Source organism: Pistacia vera, unplaced genomic scaffold (assembly GCF_008641045.1).
Source record: "Pistacia vera cultivar Batoury unplaced genomic scaffold, PisVer_v2 Contig539, whole genome shotgun sequence".
NCBI classification, from domain to species: domain Eukaryota; kingdom Viridiplantae; phylum Streptophyta; class Magnoliopsida; order Sapindales; family Anacardiaceae; genus Pistacia; species Pistacia vera.
The window spans coordinates 734273-751174 of NW_022196378.1; the positions used below are offsets into that span (position 1 = coordinate 734273).

General features: G+C 38.7%; 2 protein-coding genes across 2 annotated transcripts; both read left to right on the forward strand.

Annotated features, from left to right (window-relative positions):
- Positions 1-9918: 9918 nt before the first annotated feature.
- LOC116107453 (zinc finger BED domain-containing protein DAYSLEEPER-like) lies at positions 9919-10728 on the forward strand. Its single transcript, XM_031393723.1, has 2 exons — positions 9919-10162; positions 10283-10728. Exons 1-2 carry the CDS (start codon positions 9919-9921, stop codon positions 10726-10728), a joined length of 690 nt encoding a protein of 229 aa, XP_031249583.1.
- Positions 10729-10884: 156 nt separating this feature from the next.
- On the forward strand, positions 10885-12164 carry LOC116107454 (zinc finger BED domain-containing protein RICESLEEPER 2-like). Its single transcript, XM_031393724.1, has 2 exons — positions 10885-11991; positions 12105-12164. The coding sequence occupies exons 1-2, from the start codon at positions 10885-10887 to the stop codon at positions 12162-12164; spliced, it is 1167 nt and encodes a 388-aa protein (XP_031249584.1).
- Positions 12165-16902: the final 4738 nt, after the last annotated feature.

The following is a 16902-nucleotide window of genomic DNA, read 5'->3' on the forward strand; positions in this document are numbered from 1 at the left end:
AGGAACAATAGTGGAATGAATGATTGGGAGGAGCCTTGAAAGGCTGAGCCGAGGTTGGCAAGGGAATCAGCATATGTGTTATCTGTTCTTAGGACTTGGGTGATAGAGAATTCTTCAAAGGCGAACTAGATTTCTTTGAACAAGTTCAAGTAAGTTGTCATCTTCGAGTCTCGGGCCTAGTAAGTGCTTGCAGCTGGTTGACTACGAGTTGAGAATCAGACTTTACCTCCAGCTTTCTTACTCTAATCTCCTCAGCCAAAGAGAGTCTGGAGATCAGGGCTTTGTATTCAGCTTCGTTGTATGTGCACTTGAACCCATACCATATGGCTCGCTGGATGATATCCCCTTCTGGTGTAATAAGTACAATGTCGAGCTCACTTCCATTCACACTGCTTGAGCCATCCACTGAGAGAGTCCACTTTGAAGACGACCCGTTATTCATGCACAATAGCTCTTTTTTTGCTTGGGCAGTAGTGTTATGAGTGAAATCAACAATGAAGTCTGCTAACAGTTGGGATTTGATGGTGATGCGTGGTTGGAAGGATATATCAAACTCACAAAGCTCTACTGTCCACTGGGTGAGTCAGCCTAATAACTTTGGCTTATGAAGTATCTTCTTGAATGGGAAGGAGGTGAGGACGACTATAGAGTGGCATTGAAAATATGGTCTGAGCTTCCTGGATGCATGGATGAGGGCGAGTGCCAATTTCTCTAACTGACTGTATCGTGTCTCAGCATCAAGAGTGATTTACTTACATAGTAAACTGGTAGCTGCTTCGCATTGTCTTCCCGAACTAGCACTGCTGAGATGGCTGTCTTCGAGATTGCCAGATAGGTATAGAGCTTTTCCCTAACCACGGGCTTGGAAAGAAGTGGGGGAGAGGTTAGGTACCTTTTTAGCTGCTGCAAAGCCTCCTTGTAGGTGGGGGTCCACTCAAACTTCTTGGATTTCCTGAGTGCGGCGAAGAAGAGGTGGCACTTGTCAGCATATCTGGAGATGAAACGGCTTAAAGCAGTTACACGCCCCTCAAGGCGCTGGATAACTTTGATGCAAGTTGGTGATAGTATGTTCAGGGCCATCTGGATTTGGTCAAGATTGGCTTCCACCCCACGTTGAGTCACCATGTATCCCAAGAATTTTCCTGACAAGAGCCCAAACAAACACTTAGTTGGGTTTAGCTTCATATTGTATTTCCTTAGGACAGCGAACGCTTGGCTGAGGTGGTCAAGGTGTTGCTCGACCATAAAGGACTTGATGAGCATGTCGTCAATGTATACTTCCATGGTCTCTCCAAGGTGTTCGGCAAACATTTTGTTAACCGGCCGCTGGTAGGTGGCCCTGACATTCTTAAGACCAAAAGGCATTACTTTGTAACAATAGGTTCTCCTCTCTGTGATGAAAGTTGTATTTTCCTAGTTATCCGGGTGCATCAAAATCTGGTTATACCTCGAGAAGGCATCCATAAAACTTTGGAGTTTGTGACCTGCTGTCACATCGACCATCATGTCGATATGCGAAAGTGGGAAGGAGTCCTTGGGAAATGCCTTGTTCAGTTATGTGAAGTCTATGCAGACCTTCCATTTTCCATTATTTTTCTTCACGACCACCACATTTGCTAGCCAGTCAAGATAATGGACTTCTCTGATCAATCTGCTACTCAGTAGCTTGTCAACTTCCTCATTAATGACTCGGTTGCGTTCTGGAGCGAACTTTATTCGCCTTTGCTTCATTGGAGGGTGATCTGGATCTACGTGAAGGTGGTAGACGATTGCCTTAGGGTTGACGCCTGTCATGTCTACGTGGGACCAAGCAAAGCAATCTTGATTCTGCTTAAGGAAGTCTATAAATCACTCTCTTATCTCGGGCTTAAGGTGAGAGCATAGCTAGAGGTGGAAAAGCAGCCCGCCTGGCCCGACCCGCAGCGGGTTGCGCAAAGTGGCGGGTCGGTCCTAACCCCCCCGCCAACATTGGCAGGCCAGGTTAGGCCAGCCAATGTTGGGGAATTGGCTGGCCCAACCCGGACCGCCAACCCTAACCTGCCGGGTTAAGCCGTGAGTCGGGCTGGGTTAACCCTCTTTTTGATTTTTTTTTTTTTTGTTTTATTTTGTTTAACTTTAAATGCTTAATTAACTTTTCAAATGAATAATTAACAATTTATAAATGTAATTGTTTTTAGTTAAGTGGTAACTTCTTTTCAAATATCAATAATTAAATTAAATCAAATTTTTTTTTGTTAACATTCCAAATATTAATTCAATTTTAATACATTAAAATTTTAATATAAGAAAAATTAAATTTATTCATTTATTAAAAAATAAAATAAGAAATTACAATAATTATTGCCTCGTTAAAAACCTCACCAAGAAAAACCCAATGGGACAAAAACTTGGTAAGGAAAAAAGAGTACAATAATTGACAATTAATTTACAAGTTACAATTTACAAAACAACTAATTTTGGGGTTCACTAGGACCTCCCTCATCCGTATCATCTATATTACAAAATTGAAATGATTCTATTAAAGTATCGTCGACAACCTCGTATTGACCTTGATGGCTCAACCGTTCCCTATCTCGAAGACATGTGAGGACTTCAATCATTTTTGGTGAAAGTTTAGTCTTTTCATTTAAAATTCTTCCACTTGCATTATTCGGATGAGACGGTTGAGACAGGAACAGCGAAAACATCCAAGGCAAGTCTTGATAATACCGGGAAAATACATTTTCTGGCTCTCCAATAGTCTAAGAGATCAATATTGGCTCTCTGTTGTGGATCTACCGGTAATATTTCAGGGGTTGCCAAATATTGTTGAAGCTCATTACTCTGCGACTGCATGGAAGACAATACATTAGTTGTTGTTGTTGGTGGAGCTTCTGAAGATAAGGCTGTGCTTCGGATTCAGGTCCTTTTCGGCCTATTCAGTGCACCCAAGAGTAGAAGTCTTCATTTATTTCTTCTGATGCAGCTTCCCTAGATGTTTCGCCTCTTTGTGGGTTCCCATACCTATTTTCATATTGGAAATATACCAAAGTGTATTTTTTACCTCTCCTATTTGATTGGCATATACTTCAGTTTGTAAATTTTCACATAAATTGTCAAAACTATTTTCTAAACCTGCTAATTTAATTCTAGGATCAAATATAGCACCTAAACAATAAAGAAAATGAATGGGTTCCCAATATTTAAAAAAAAAAAAATTTCTATTGCCTTTATTGGTGCATTTAAAATTTCATTGTCTTTATTTTTTATAAATAACTCGGAAATTTTTATAATTGTATGTATTACCAATGAACTAGTAGGATAATACACACCAGAAAGTTGTAAAGTGGATTGGTAAAAATTTTTAAGAAAATAATGAAATACTTTAGCTAGTTGCCAATCATTTTCTACCAAATAATGAGGACCTCTATTATTTGCTACAAAATAACTAATTATATTAGCATAAGGTAAACATGAATCAAGCATTAAATAAGTACTATTCTATCTAACAGGCATGTCTAATGCAAAAGATCTAGGAGACATTTGATTTTATACAAGCGTCTTGAAATTCAACATTTCTTTTATTACTACTAGTAATCCAAGCTAAACAATCTCTAATTCTATTAATATTTTCTTTAATTGTTTTCATACCACTTTTCACAATTAAATTAATAACATGGCATGCACAACGTTGGTGAAAAAACTTCAAATTGTTATATAAAGGATAATTACTTTGAAAATAATCTATAGCTTTACTATTAGAACTTGCATTATCTAAAGTTAAACTTATCACTTTACTAACAATATCATAATCTTCTAAAACTTCAACAATTTTATTATAAATTTGTTGACCACTATGATCAACATCCATTAATCTAAATCCTAATAAAGATTTATTTAATTTACATTCATTATCAAAATAATAACTAGTCACACAAATATAATATTGTTTAGCTCAACCACTCCAAATATCAGCAGTTAGAGCCACACTAACATGACAAGTATGTATTTTATTTTTTAATTCTAATTTCATTTTTCTAAAAAATTTTATTAAATCATTTCTAGTTGCAGTTTTAGAATAACTTTTAAATCCTAGAAAAAATGAATTTTGAACAAATCTTTCAAAATATTTATCTTCAGCCATATTAATAGGTTGATCAGTTGCAACAATATATAAAGCTAATTGTTCCCTATATACATCAGAATTATAACGCCAAGTAGTACCCATATTAGTTATTGGAGTTTGATTGCTTTCTCTATTTCCATGTTGATTAATATGTTTATTAGCATGCCTTTTTAAAGTACTAGTACCATTACCTGAATTAGCTTTATAAATATTTTCACAGTATTTGCATCGCGCTTTCTTGACTTGAACGCCATTTTCTATCTCGTAAAACTTGTCGAAATACGCCCAAACGTCTGATGTGTGTCTATCTTCGGTTTCGACGGTAGTTGATGATCCCGCCTTAGCTTGAGATGAATTTGGACGAGCACGACGATTACGAGGACGACTTCTAGAACCACCGGGAGCAGTTGGAATCGAGGGCATATTTTGAGGTGTATCGAATTCTGAGAATGGGAAAGCGAGACTATTTGAATCTCCTCCTGCATTTATGTTAGTAAAATCAGCGGGACTAGGCTAGGATAGTAGTTTCCTTCATCATTGTAATTGATGTGAGAGAAATATCTATCCATTATAGTTGAAAAAAAATTGATATAGAAGAAATAAAAATTAAAGAAAGAGAATTGGAAATTGGAAATATGAATTAAAAATTGCAAAAACTAATAAAAATTAAAATACGAGCAAATTGATAACAAAGAGATTAAGAGAATAAATGAATAATTGAGAGATTAGAGATTAGAGAATGTGAGAGAATGAGAGAATTTGAGTTGTGAGAAAAATGTGAGAGTTTAGGGCCAATTTATAGAAAAAAAAAGGGGAAAGGAAAATGACGAAAAAAACCCCTCCAACGGCTATAAAACGGCTATATTTTAAGGGTAAATGCGTAATTTGAAAAAACAAATTAAATTTTTTATTTTTATTTTTATTTTTTTCGGCCAATCCACAGGTCAACCTGGCAGGTTGACCGTTATTGTATAACAGCCAACCGGCCGGGTTGACAACAGCCAACCCGTGGGTTGGCGGTCCTTTCTTTTAAAAGGACAAAACAGCAACCTGTGGGTCGACGGGTTGCCATTTTACAACCCGGCCCACGTTATTGGCGGTCCGGGTTCAACCCTCTTCATTTTAGGCCAGGTTAGGGTTAACCTGCCTAACCCGACCCATTTGTTCCACCTCTAAGCATAGCTGGGTCTTTCGATCGGAGTGGTCCGAATGTATCTGCACTTCATCCAACTCTTACCTGGATGGTTGATCTGGCTCGGTCGAAAGGGTTGGATGGAACTGTAGTTGCTATGAAGCATGACTTTTGCCTTTGAAGGCGTTCTTGTAGCAGTCTGTGGAGGCCTTAGAATCACCCTCGATTTCTCTTACTCCCCATTTTGTTGGAAACCTGATAGTTTGATGGAAGGTGGATAAGACAACTCGCATGTCGTGGATCCAGGATTGATCCAAGATGACATTGTACAGTGAGGGGCAATCAAGTACTAGGAAGATAGTTTGTTTGTTGATTCCGCTGGCATAGACATGCAAAGTGATTTCATCGATAGTGTATTTCTGCTTAGAACTGAACCCAACCAGAATGGTTGGGTGTTTGCTAATGTTTGATTCAACTAGTCCCATGGCTTTCACTGCTTCAAGGAAGATGATGTTTGTTGAGGATCCCCCGTCTACAAATACTCTCTTGACTAGGATGTTGGCAATCTGGAGGGAGATGACCAAAGCATCGTGATGAGGGGCGACTAAGATAGTTGGCGCATCATCTTCAAACTAATAATCTGGTTGGTATGCATCCGAGGGGATGGATGGATAGACCGGACTACTAGGTGATGGCTGGCTCGAGCGTATTGCTTGGCTGAGGAATAACTCACCCCACTGATTTCTAACCCTCCAGAGATAATGGAGTAGAACCCTTTCGATGTCGGTTTCTGTGGAGGGGGAGATGTTTCTTTCGATCTTCTCTGGCTGACTGTATTCTTCCCTTTATCTGTCAACTGGTCTTGGAGATGGCCCTTCTTCAATAATGCTGCAACTTTCAATCTTAGGGCAATGAAATCGGTAGTGTTATGACCATGTCGCCATGAAATTGTCACCACTTGGTCGTGTCCCTCTTTACGTCAGGATTGAGCTTGGCTGGCCATTTCACGATAGGTCCCATCCCTTTTATGATTGCCACGACCTGAACTGGTTCAACGTTGAGGTTGTACTTTAGAATCTTGAATTGGTTTGATCCAGATTGCCTATTTGTGGCTCTGGTTGGCTAGCTATCATATGGTTTTTTTTATTCTGCTTGGATTGTGGGGCAGGAGTTGATAACAGGGCTCAAACGATCTGGACTCTGGCCTTCTTTCGCTCCGCTTTTGGTGACGGTCATAATATCTAGCATGCCTCATTCGATTCGCCTTGTTTTCCTCCCATATGATTTGGATCACTGCTCTGGTTAGGGCGTCTTCCATTGTGGTGTAGCTAAGTTTTGTTAAGTCTTTGTATAGTTCTCCATCTAGGAGGAAACCATTTCTGAAAGCATCTACCGCTATCTCTGGATTATAGGGTGGGATGGAGATTTTTTCTTTATTGAATCTGCTTACGTACTCTCTCAATGGCTCCCCCAACTTCTGTTAGACTCTATATAGGTCGGCTGACAACTTATCGAGTTTCTTGCTGTTGGCGACTTGTTCAACGAAAGTGTCAGTGAGCTGGGCGAATGAGTTGATTGAGTTGTTTGGAAGGTTAGTGTACCATTGAAGGGCTGGTCTAAAGAGGCTAGAGCCGAAGCTTTTACACATGCAAGCTTCCCTCAACGTTTGAGTATTGAGGCGGCGAATATCCACTGCTTGTATGAGGCTATATGGTCATCCAGGTCGGTTGTGCTATCGTAAGGCTTCATGTTGGGGATGGTGAATTTGTGTGGCATCTCGGCTAGTGCAATTGCATCCACAAAGGGTGAATCGGCATAGCTGTGAGGTTGACTCTTTTTGGTTGGGATTGGCATTCCAGGTATACGTGTCATCATTGCCTCTATGTCGATCAATCGTTTGGCCAATATTTGCTCCATGGGAGAGGCAGAGGCCACCAGGTCGGCTTGGTTGGCTTGGTTTGTCATATGACTCGCACTCGACATGTTTCGTTGGGTCAAGTCGTGTGGGGTAGTTTGGTAAATCATTCCATTATGTGCTGCTTGGTAATTTGGTTCTCCATTCATTCTCACAGGTTGGATGGTTCACATTGTGACTGATCGGGTGTTTTGGCCTACATGGATGGTGAGAGGAGTTATTTGGGAGTCACTCGGTTCGTGGGGATAGATGGACTCGAGCGGGGTAGATTGAAGGTGAGGGAGCCCACTTGACCCGCGAGGACGAGTCGAGCTGAGTGGGGTTTGGGTAGGAATGATTGATTGGAGATGAGGCGGGATGGTAAGGATGGGTGGCTCTTGTTACGGTGGGCTTTTTGTTATTTGGATGTCTTGATCTCGTGCTTGGAGTGGGTCGACCGAGAGTGGCTCTGTTGGCAATCCTCGCTTAATTGGATTTTGGGCTTAATCGTACACTAGCGTGTAATAGAGTTGACGTTATCTAGTATCTAAGGCGGTCAGTCTGTGATCTGGAGTCTAGAGAGGCTGCATGGATAGAATCGATGCGCAGAAACGATTGGGTTGTACCTGACAAGGCTGAAGCTCAAGGTCATAAAATTGACTCACCTTTTCTTTCAGGGACTAGTTTTCGACCCAGATGGAGGCGTTTTCGGTCCATATTAGGGATGAGACACGAGTCGAGTAGCTCGCGAGCTATTCGAGCTCAGCTCGTCGAAAGCTCGAATTCGACTCTAAGCCAATCGACTCGAGCTCGAGCTCGAGTCGCTTGTGAACAGTATCAAGCCGAGTTCGATCCGGGCTGAGCTCGACTTGTCAAGCTTGCGAGCTTAAACTAGCTCTGAGGGCCAATTTGCAAGATTTCAAACTTTGTTTTATTTTTAAGTTGTAAAAATGACAAACAACACCCATTTACAATTCAAACAAAAATGATAAACCCATTTGGGATTTTTCATTCAACCCTAACTCTAATTCCCATCACTCCCCCATGCTGTCATCAACGACGACTCAACCACTGCCATTCACTGTCACAGTCATCTCCACTCTCCAATAGTCCAATTGCTTCCTTAGCTCTAAAATACCCAAACATCCCATTCGCTGCCATTTTGTAAATCAGTCACTCACAAGTCACGCCGCCATCATCGACAACGTCTCCGCTGCCATTCGCTGTCACCGTCATCTCCATCATGCTAAAGGTCCTAACCAGTGATTTGGTTCTAGGTAATTACATAAATTGCAATAGTTATTGTTCTCAAGATTAATATCAGATATCATGTTGAATGTAGAATGTTGTCGGTAATATTTTTTTCTTCTATTTATTTCCTAGTCTTTGCCCATTATTAGGAACCAAACTTTCATACAATCTGGACTTCAAATAATAATTAATGAGATTGTAAAGAAAATGTTATTTTGTATAGATTTTGACCTCACACAATCTTAAAACTTAAAAGTACTTAAACCATAAATGAAGAGGAATTGGTTGAAATTACACTTACAATTTTCACAGTCTTACATATAGGCTGTTTTGGGTAATTAAGAATGTGTATGGGTGATGGAGCCTGAGGTTCTGGTCCTTGGTTGTCTATTTACCAAAGATTTCTTGTCTGCAAGAGCTTACTAATATGTCGAGTTATTTGTTAGATCCCTGATGAACTAGGTATGCAGTATTGGAAATCTTATAAATCTTGTGCAATGATTTATAAGATATCTTTGACATTTATAGTTCATCCTGTCTTTATGTCATTGTTGCATAGCATTTTGTTTCTAGCCATCTTCTTACGTTGTACAGTTGGGGTTCTCGTCTTGCTTATTAATTTGTTTTGCTCATTATGTTAAATTAGTTGTACGCATTGTGTGTTGTTTTTTGCATAAGTTATGAATTAGGCATGCCTTGTTTGATCTAGTTTGCGTTTGTATGTACTTAGCTACCCACTTAATCTTATTGCTATCATGTTAGTTTAGTATCTTTCATTAAGTTTATCATATTGGAATTTTATCATATTGAAATTTTACAATTATTTCATAAGTGGTTGTACTAGGAGATGAAAAATAAGCCTTTAGAGATGTGTTATGTGAATGACTCGTCCCATGCATTGTAGTTTTCTTGAATATGTAATTACAAGTGATGAATTATTAGCTATTGTGTTTACAGAAACATAGATCAGGTTTTCTGGAATGCTGGCGAACCTTCATTAAAACCATATAAGTACTACAACTTTAGCAGCATCAATCATAACAACACCTTTTAATAAAAGTTAGTGTAAGACCTGAGACATTCTTTCCCATTATTGCATAAAATTTACATAGATATTTGGTTTGGCAGATTGTTCTACAGTAATAAATAGAGCTTGTTTCATAGAATATTGCACACTAAATTTGTTGATCCTGCAGCTCAATATTAATTAATTGAGTGATATTACATATATAAACTATTTATACAAATTATTTCATATAAGCTGATATAATAATCGGCATATTTGTCAAGTAATCTTTTTTAATTATTTAAACAAAGGTTGTACATGTTTATTACATCTTTAAGTGAATTTATGTATTCTGGAAGTGGAAACAATCAAGGTTCCTATCACTATCAGTCACATTACACAGTTACACTCATATAGTCACACTATTTTTGTACTTTAATGGTTTGAAATGCATTCAATTACATATATAGTTGCTTGATTTTTATATTTCATACAAATGCTAATAGTTGCTTTATTCTTCAATTATAGGTATGGAAGGCTCATCTAGTAGCCGACCCACGTTGATTGACTCAAGTTCACCAGTTCAAACCCCAAGAAGTAATCCGGATCCAACTGTAAGTGCAACTTGTGGTACTAGTCCATCTGTTGAAGAAGAAAATGATGCTGCTGATAACTCATTCCAAAGGAAGAAAAGAGCGAAGACATATCCTGTATGGGCAGAATTTAGAGAGGTTCTTCAACCCGACAATACGAAGAAGGCAGAATGCATCCATTGTAAGGCCAAATTGTTCATTAATGCAACTGGAAGCACAACTCAATTTGCTAGACATTTGAAAGGGTGTCTAAGGCGAAGGGTTTTCAATAATTAACAACAGTTGAACTTTCTAGCTGCAGATTCAATGGCAGCAGGTAGTTCGCTGCCTCCTCTTATAGGTGGGAAGTTTGAGATGGCTAGGATGAGGGGACTAGTAGCGCAAGGGGTGTTTATGCATGAGCACCAATTCAGAGTTGTCGAGCAAGAGGGTTTTAATAATTTGCTAAAATATTTGACGCCTGGTTGGGAAAAAATATCACGCTTTACAAGTAAAAATGATTGTATGAAGGTGTATGAAATGGAAAATGAAAGGTTGAAGGCTGTTTTGAATAATATTGATAGAATTAGTTTGACTACTGATCTGTGGAATTCAAGTAATCAGAAACTTGAGTACATGGTTGTGACGGGGCATTGGATAGATACTAATTGGAGGTTGAATAAACGTGTGCTCAGTTTTGTTCGTTTACCGCCTCCTCGTGGTGGTGTCCAGATTGCTGATAGCATATTTAACTGTTTGCGGGAATAGGGAATTGAGAACAAAGTCTTCACGATATCAGTTGATAATGCATCCACTAATGACTTGGCAATCAAGGTTATAAAGGAAAACTTTTTTGTAACCAAGAAGCTTCTTTGCGGGGGAAAGTTGTCTCATGTTACGTGTTGCGCCCACATATTAAATATAATGGTGCAAGATGGTATTAATCAGATTAGGCACATTATCAAAGACGTTTGTGATAGTGTCTACTTCATCAATCAATCGGAGATTAGACTACAAATCCTTTCAAAAATTGTGCAGCAATTGCAGTTGCCTCACAGAAAGTTGATAGTGGATTGTAAAACGAGGTGGAACTCAACTTATGAGATGTTGGCAACTGCACTAAAATTCCAAAGGGTGTTTCCAAGATACTTTGAAAGAGACCAACATTTCACTTCTTATCCCCTTGATGAAGATTGGGATAAAATGCAGAGAGTTTGTGAAATTTTGAAGGTTTTCAATGTTACCACTAACATCATTTCAAGGTCTAAATATCCAACATCAAATAGATTTCTTGCCGAGCTTTGTAAGGTGAAAATTTTGTTGGATAAACATGCTAAGGACAAAAATGAATTTGTTAGGACCATGGTGAGGAAGATGAAAGGGAAATTTGATAAATATTGGGGGGAGTGCAATTTGTTGATAGCTATAGCTACTATTCTGAACCCTAGGTGCAAAATGAGAGTGTTGGACTATGCTTTCCCCAAGATTTATGGTAATCTTGAAGCATGGGTTCATTCTACAACAGTTCAGGATGCCTTATACGAGTTGTACAGGGAATATGTGGCCGATAGTCAATCATCTACTGATCGACATATGCCTGCAACCAAGCAGGGTAGGGGGAGTGGGAGTGGGAGTGGGAGTGGGAGTGGGAGTGGGACGAATGCAGATGATGACTCTTCTGGTTGGTCAGATTTAATGAATTATGTGGACGTAATTGAAACTGTTGCCCTCAAAAAATCAGACTTAGATTCTCATCTCGAAGAGCCATGTTATAAGTGTCAGGTGGATTATGAGGCGTTCGATGCTTTAAAGTGGTGGCAAGCAAATAGTTTGAAATATCCAGTGTTATGTAAGGTGGCTCATGATATACTTGTCGTTCCTATTAGCACGGTTGCTTGGGAGGCTACCTTTAGTGCGGGAAGTAGAGTTATTGACGATTATCGATCTCAGCTGTCTCCGGACATAGTGCAAGCACTACTATGTGTAGGTGATTGGTGTCGCAATCTCCTCGGACTAACGAAGATTGATGAAGTAAGTTCAATTAACCCTTAAATTATTACTGTTTTTATGTCTCGTTTATTTTGAATATTATTTTCTTTTACTCTAACGTTAAACTTTCTGATTTTTTCCTATATATGTTTTAGACGGATGAGGACCCACTGGAGATTACCCTTCCTATGTCTTCATTTGAAGGGATAGAATAGATTGTTTGACCCTCCAACATATATTCGCAGGTTTGTAAATATATAGCCCTTTTGTAGTTTTTTTAATTTCTATACAGAGAACCTGGTTATTCAATATAGATATTGAGATTATTCAGTATTGCTTGTGTTTTTCAATTGTTTTGAAGTGATTAAACTGTTCTGGTGTGATTGGAAATTCTGGGTTATTGATTATTGGAATTTCAGAGTGATCTGGGTGGTTGTTTGTGAGTGATCTTTTGCAGGTGAAGCTTGGGGTTTGTATCAGAGGGATATTATGATGTTGTTGTGTTGATTTTGATTTGGTGAATGGTGATTGTTATGTTGATTTTAATTTGGTGAATGGTGAATGGTGAATTGCAAACATTTGACTTGCAAACTATTTGCTTCCTTTGTATTTACACTTTGCAAGTGGGACCGTGGGAGGCCTGGATTTGGGTGGCTTTGGGTTTTTCTCTCCTGGTCTTCTCGGATTTTGTTGTCCCAAAGTCTATATTTCTTGCTTTAGTTTTCTACTCTTTTGTCTGTGTATATAGCTTCATGGAGTATACTTTTGTGTTTGTATATAGCTTTATGGAGTGTATTTTTGTGTTTGTATATAGCTTTATGTGTTAGGACATAGGCACATAGCTTCATAGAGTGTACTTTTGGTTTGTATATAGCTTCATGTGTTTGTACAGAGCTTCATGAAGTGTATTGTCTAAGTGTCTAGTGTCTACCTTTTTGTAGTTGTACACTTGTGTTTGTGCAAGAAATGCATATTACATATGTACATCCAACAAATATATCAAACAATTGTAATGCATATTTCATCCAACAACTTTAAACTTGTCATTTCATTTTATGTTTTGGAAGATTGTTGGTGTTGGAAATTAAAGATTGTGTTGAATTATGGGCGAGTTTTGCCTTCAGATGAATTAGATCTACAACATTTTTTTGGTTCACGAGCAGTTTTCGAGCTTGAGCGCACCTTAATACTCGTGAGCTCGAGCTCGAATACTGATATTAAAGCTCGACCAAGCTCAGCTCGAGTTGGAGCTCATTACTGTTCATCACGAATCGAGCTCAAGTACCGAGATAGTCGGCTCAGCTCAACTCAGCTCGTATACATCCCTAGTCCGGATGGCGGCGTTCTCGGCTTCCAATGCTATCACCTTGTTTGAGTGCTGTTGCATAAGAGCAATTAGAGCTTCGAGTCTACCCTCAAGACCAAGATTGGCGTTATTTGAATTTTCAGCCATAGGGAGTTTCCTTGCGAAGCAGTGTTTGAAAGAATAATGATTGCCAGAGGCCCCATAGTGGGCGCCAAACTGTAGATGTAAAAAATCTATTGTTATGAAAATATGGTCTGATCCCATGAGGTTAAGGCCACCAGTAATCTATTGTACCTACACACGCAAGAAAACAAGCATGAAGCAAACGAAAAACATCGGGGTGGTGTTTGCTGTAGGCACTCCGACGCTCAAGTCAGCAAAGCTGAATGAGGCTAATTTAGTGAGGGTTAAGGAAAGAGAAAGTTATCAAAAGTTTATTCGGAGACTATAACTACGACTGTGATGGAAAGTTCTCAAGAATGGGAACTACGGGGTTAGAAAGTGTAATGTCCTCCTCTGTGAGAGGACTGGCCTCTTGTTCAAATAGCAGCTGTAGGATCTTCGAGTCATAGAGAGTTGAGGTTTAGTAAAAAAGGAGAGTCTTTGACTTCCTTACCTATGTGGGAAAGGGAGTCCTAGTTGGTCTAAGATGCAGATCTCAAATCGATTATGATAGTAATAGATCTCTTCGGTAGAATCCAGATAGTACTAAAATAGGAAGTAGGCAACCTTGGGGTCTAAGTAAACCCTAAGTCCAGTAGATGATCTTGAATCAATGGGCCTGGGCCCAGACAAGCTGATGATGAGGCCTAAACGAATCGGGGCCTTTATTGATTGGGCTTAGGCAGTGAGCAACATGGTAGGTGTAATGAGCGGACCCAATATGCGAACTCTGTTGTGGGCTCAATCGATGTTGGGCCACGGCTCCGAGCTTTGTTAAAGGTGTCCTCATCTTTGGGCCTATTGAGGCCGAGGGCATTTTTTGGCCCTAACAATATCCTTGTAATATGTATTTTTATTTTTTTCTTTTTTAAATTACTTTTTAATGGCCTACTCTTGATTCAGCCTCGGTCTAGCTAAGGCCTATGCCTAATCAAAATTCTAAACTATGTTGGTGTGAGTAGGAGTGTTCAAAAGAATCGATCAAAACCAGAACTGGCGAGTACTTGGGGTTTAGTTCTGGTTCCTAATCGGAACCGACCGTCAACAAGTAGGTTCCGATTCCAAAAATCTGAAACCGACATTGTGCAATTTCGATTCCAGTTCCTGTAGTCAGGAACTAGAACCGGAACCATTTTGTTATAAAGATATATAAACATTATATGTACTTTAAATTCTTTTGAAGTTGAATTTGTGATTTTTCAATGGATTATTGTAATTTGTAATGTGAGTATATATTAACGTATGCCCTAGAAACCATTCGTGTTGTCGGTTTCATAGCATTTTGTCTTGTATCAATATATCATAAATAATAGAAGAAAGAGTTCTTCAATTCATATATATAAATTGCTTCCTTTATTCAATCATGCATTTAAAATAAAGTATGTATATGAATTGTCCAGATGATTTATTTAATTGGTAAATGAATTATCAAAAAGGTTCCCTATGGAAGCAATATAATTTGGGCAACTATATTGCATAGTAGGCATACTGGATGTTTCCGAAAGATATCATAGTTGATATAAGTACGGATGACGATGATAGTCATGTCACTGGGGCATTAGTATGGATTAGCAATTGGTGAACTGTTTTTCGAACGTGACCAAATAACGACAAATCATTTGGAAAAGCATGTAGTCAATGATTTATCATTTGATTATATCAGTGCACGATGTAGTCCTTTGACTTGAGACATTGTGGTCGGATCCGATACAGATGCGTATGGTTCATACGGTGTATAAATACGAGACTAGTCATGTTTCGCATGATAAAGCCTAATTGGTCATCTGTTGTTCATATGCGGAAACAAACGATGGTCAAGAAATGATCCATTGACTCGAAAATATAGGATCAGTAGTACCACTGACTCCATCTGGATTCAAGTTCCTGGACAAATGTCGATAAATGTCAGAAATTGAAATCTCTGGCCAGAGTCTATTATTTGTCATACGAAAGCAAGTTCGTGATGACGAGTTCCGGACATATTGATCGACGATTCGATAAAAGATTGAGTTTAGGATTTTGACGTTCCATAAATCCGTACTCGATCAAGATATATCAATAGAGGGACTTTACCTGCATGGTACATATGATCTGGAATGGGTTCGATGAAGTATTTCTTCATCGTGGTTTAAGGATTATGGCACATTACTAGATGTTACCATAGTCGTTGGGCCTCTGGATAGGTTTTCAGAATTCATCCAGAACCAGCTCACGACTAATCCACGGTGGCCTACATGATCACACCAATAGCCTTGAGAAGTTAGAAAAGGATAAGAGAGAGAAATGATTATCTGAAGGGGGCTAGCACCTTCCAAGGGTAATAACACGATTTTTATGGTAATAGTTACATAGAAAATTATTTGTGACATTTTAAGGGTTAAAATGGTCAAGCAATAATTAATTATATTTAATTATTATATCTTAAAGCATTAAGATAAATGAGATGAACTAAAATAACCTTTTAATAGTTAAAGGGCAAAAGGGTAAACTTATGGGTTGTTAATGTAAACTAGTTTAGTTTAAATGGGCCCTTGAATAATATTGATTATTCAAAGGGCAAATTAATAAATACTTGGGCTCCTTTTTAAAAAAAAATTTATTGGGGCATACAAGTGAAAAATAACTAATTACAAAATGGCCCATGTATATATAAATGCAAATGGTTGCATTTTAGGTCAAGTTTTTCATTTTGTTCACTCAAAGAAAAACAATCTCTCTCTCTTAGGGTTCGACCACTCTCTCACTCTCTCAAGGTGGTGTTAAAGTGTGGAGGATTCATCCTTTTGGATCTTGGCTTCATCAACCTTAAGCAAAGGAGAAGGTATAATGTTTTCAAGCTTTGTTTGAAAATTTTTTGAATCCTATTAATCCAACCCTTTCATGCTTTCAATCTACATTTTCTGCCACCTCTTCATGTTAGAAGGTATAATGTTTTCAAGCTTTGTTTGAAATTTTTTTGAATCCTATTAATCCAACCCTTTCATGCTTTCAATCTACATTTTCCGCCACCTCTTCATGGTTTTCTTTCAGGGGGGTGGTATTTGTATGTTTTTGAGGGTTTTTTTGTCATTTTATAAACTTTTAGGGGGTAAATGTAATTTTCTAAGGTACCCGGAACTGGAACCATTGTTACAGGTTCTGATTTTGGGCACCCAGGAACCGGAACCATCGGTTCTGATTGTTGTTCCAAATTTCAGGAACCGTCAGTTTTGGTTCTGGTTTCGATTTCTTCAAAAAATGCAGGGTGCCCAGAACCGATCACCCCTAGGTGTGACATGCTAAACTCTTTCCAGGTTCCAAAATGACCACCCAATTTGCGGATTGACAGCAATACCCATATATATATAATACCGTAGACATCACATTTCCCTTATATTCTCAACTTAAGTTCTTATCCTCCCTTGTTTATTGAAACTGACCACTGTTGCTTCCTGATCGTTGGCTGCCACCTGCTGCAATTTGCAACCAAACCACCCCATTTCAAA

Coding starts and splice junctions, on each gene's coding strand:
- LOC116107454 (XM_031393724.1), top strand. CDS start 10,885: ATGGTGCAAGATGGTATTAATCAGATTAGGCACATTATCAAAGACGTT. Junction 11,992..12,104: donor GACTAACGAAGATTGATGAA/GTAAGTTCAATT, acceptor TATATGTTTTAG/ACGGATGAGGACCCACTGGA.
- LOC116107453 (XM_031393723.1), top strand. CDS start 9,919: ATGGAAGGCTCATCTAGTAGCCGACCCACGTTGATTGACTCAAGTTCA. Junction 10,163..10,282: donor GAAGGCAGAATGCATCCATT/GTAAGGCCAAAT, acceptor TTCTAGCTGCAG/ATTCAATGGCAGCAGGTAGT.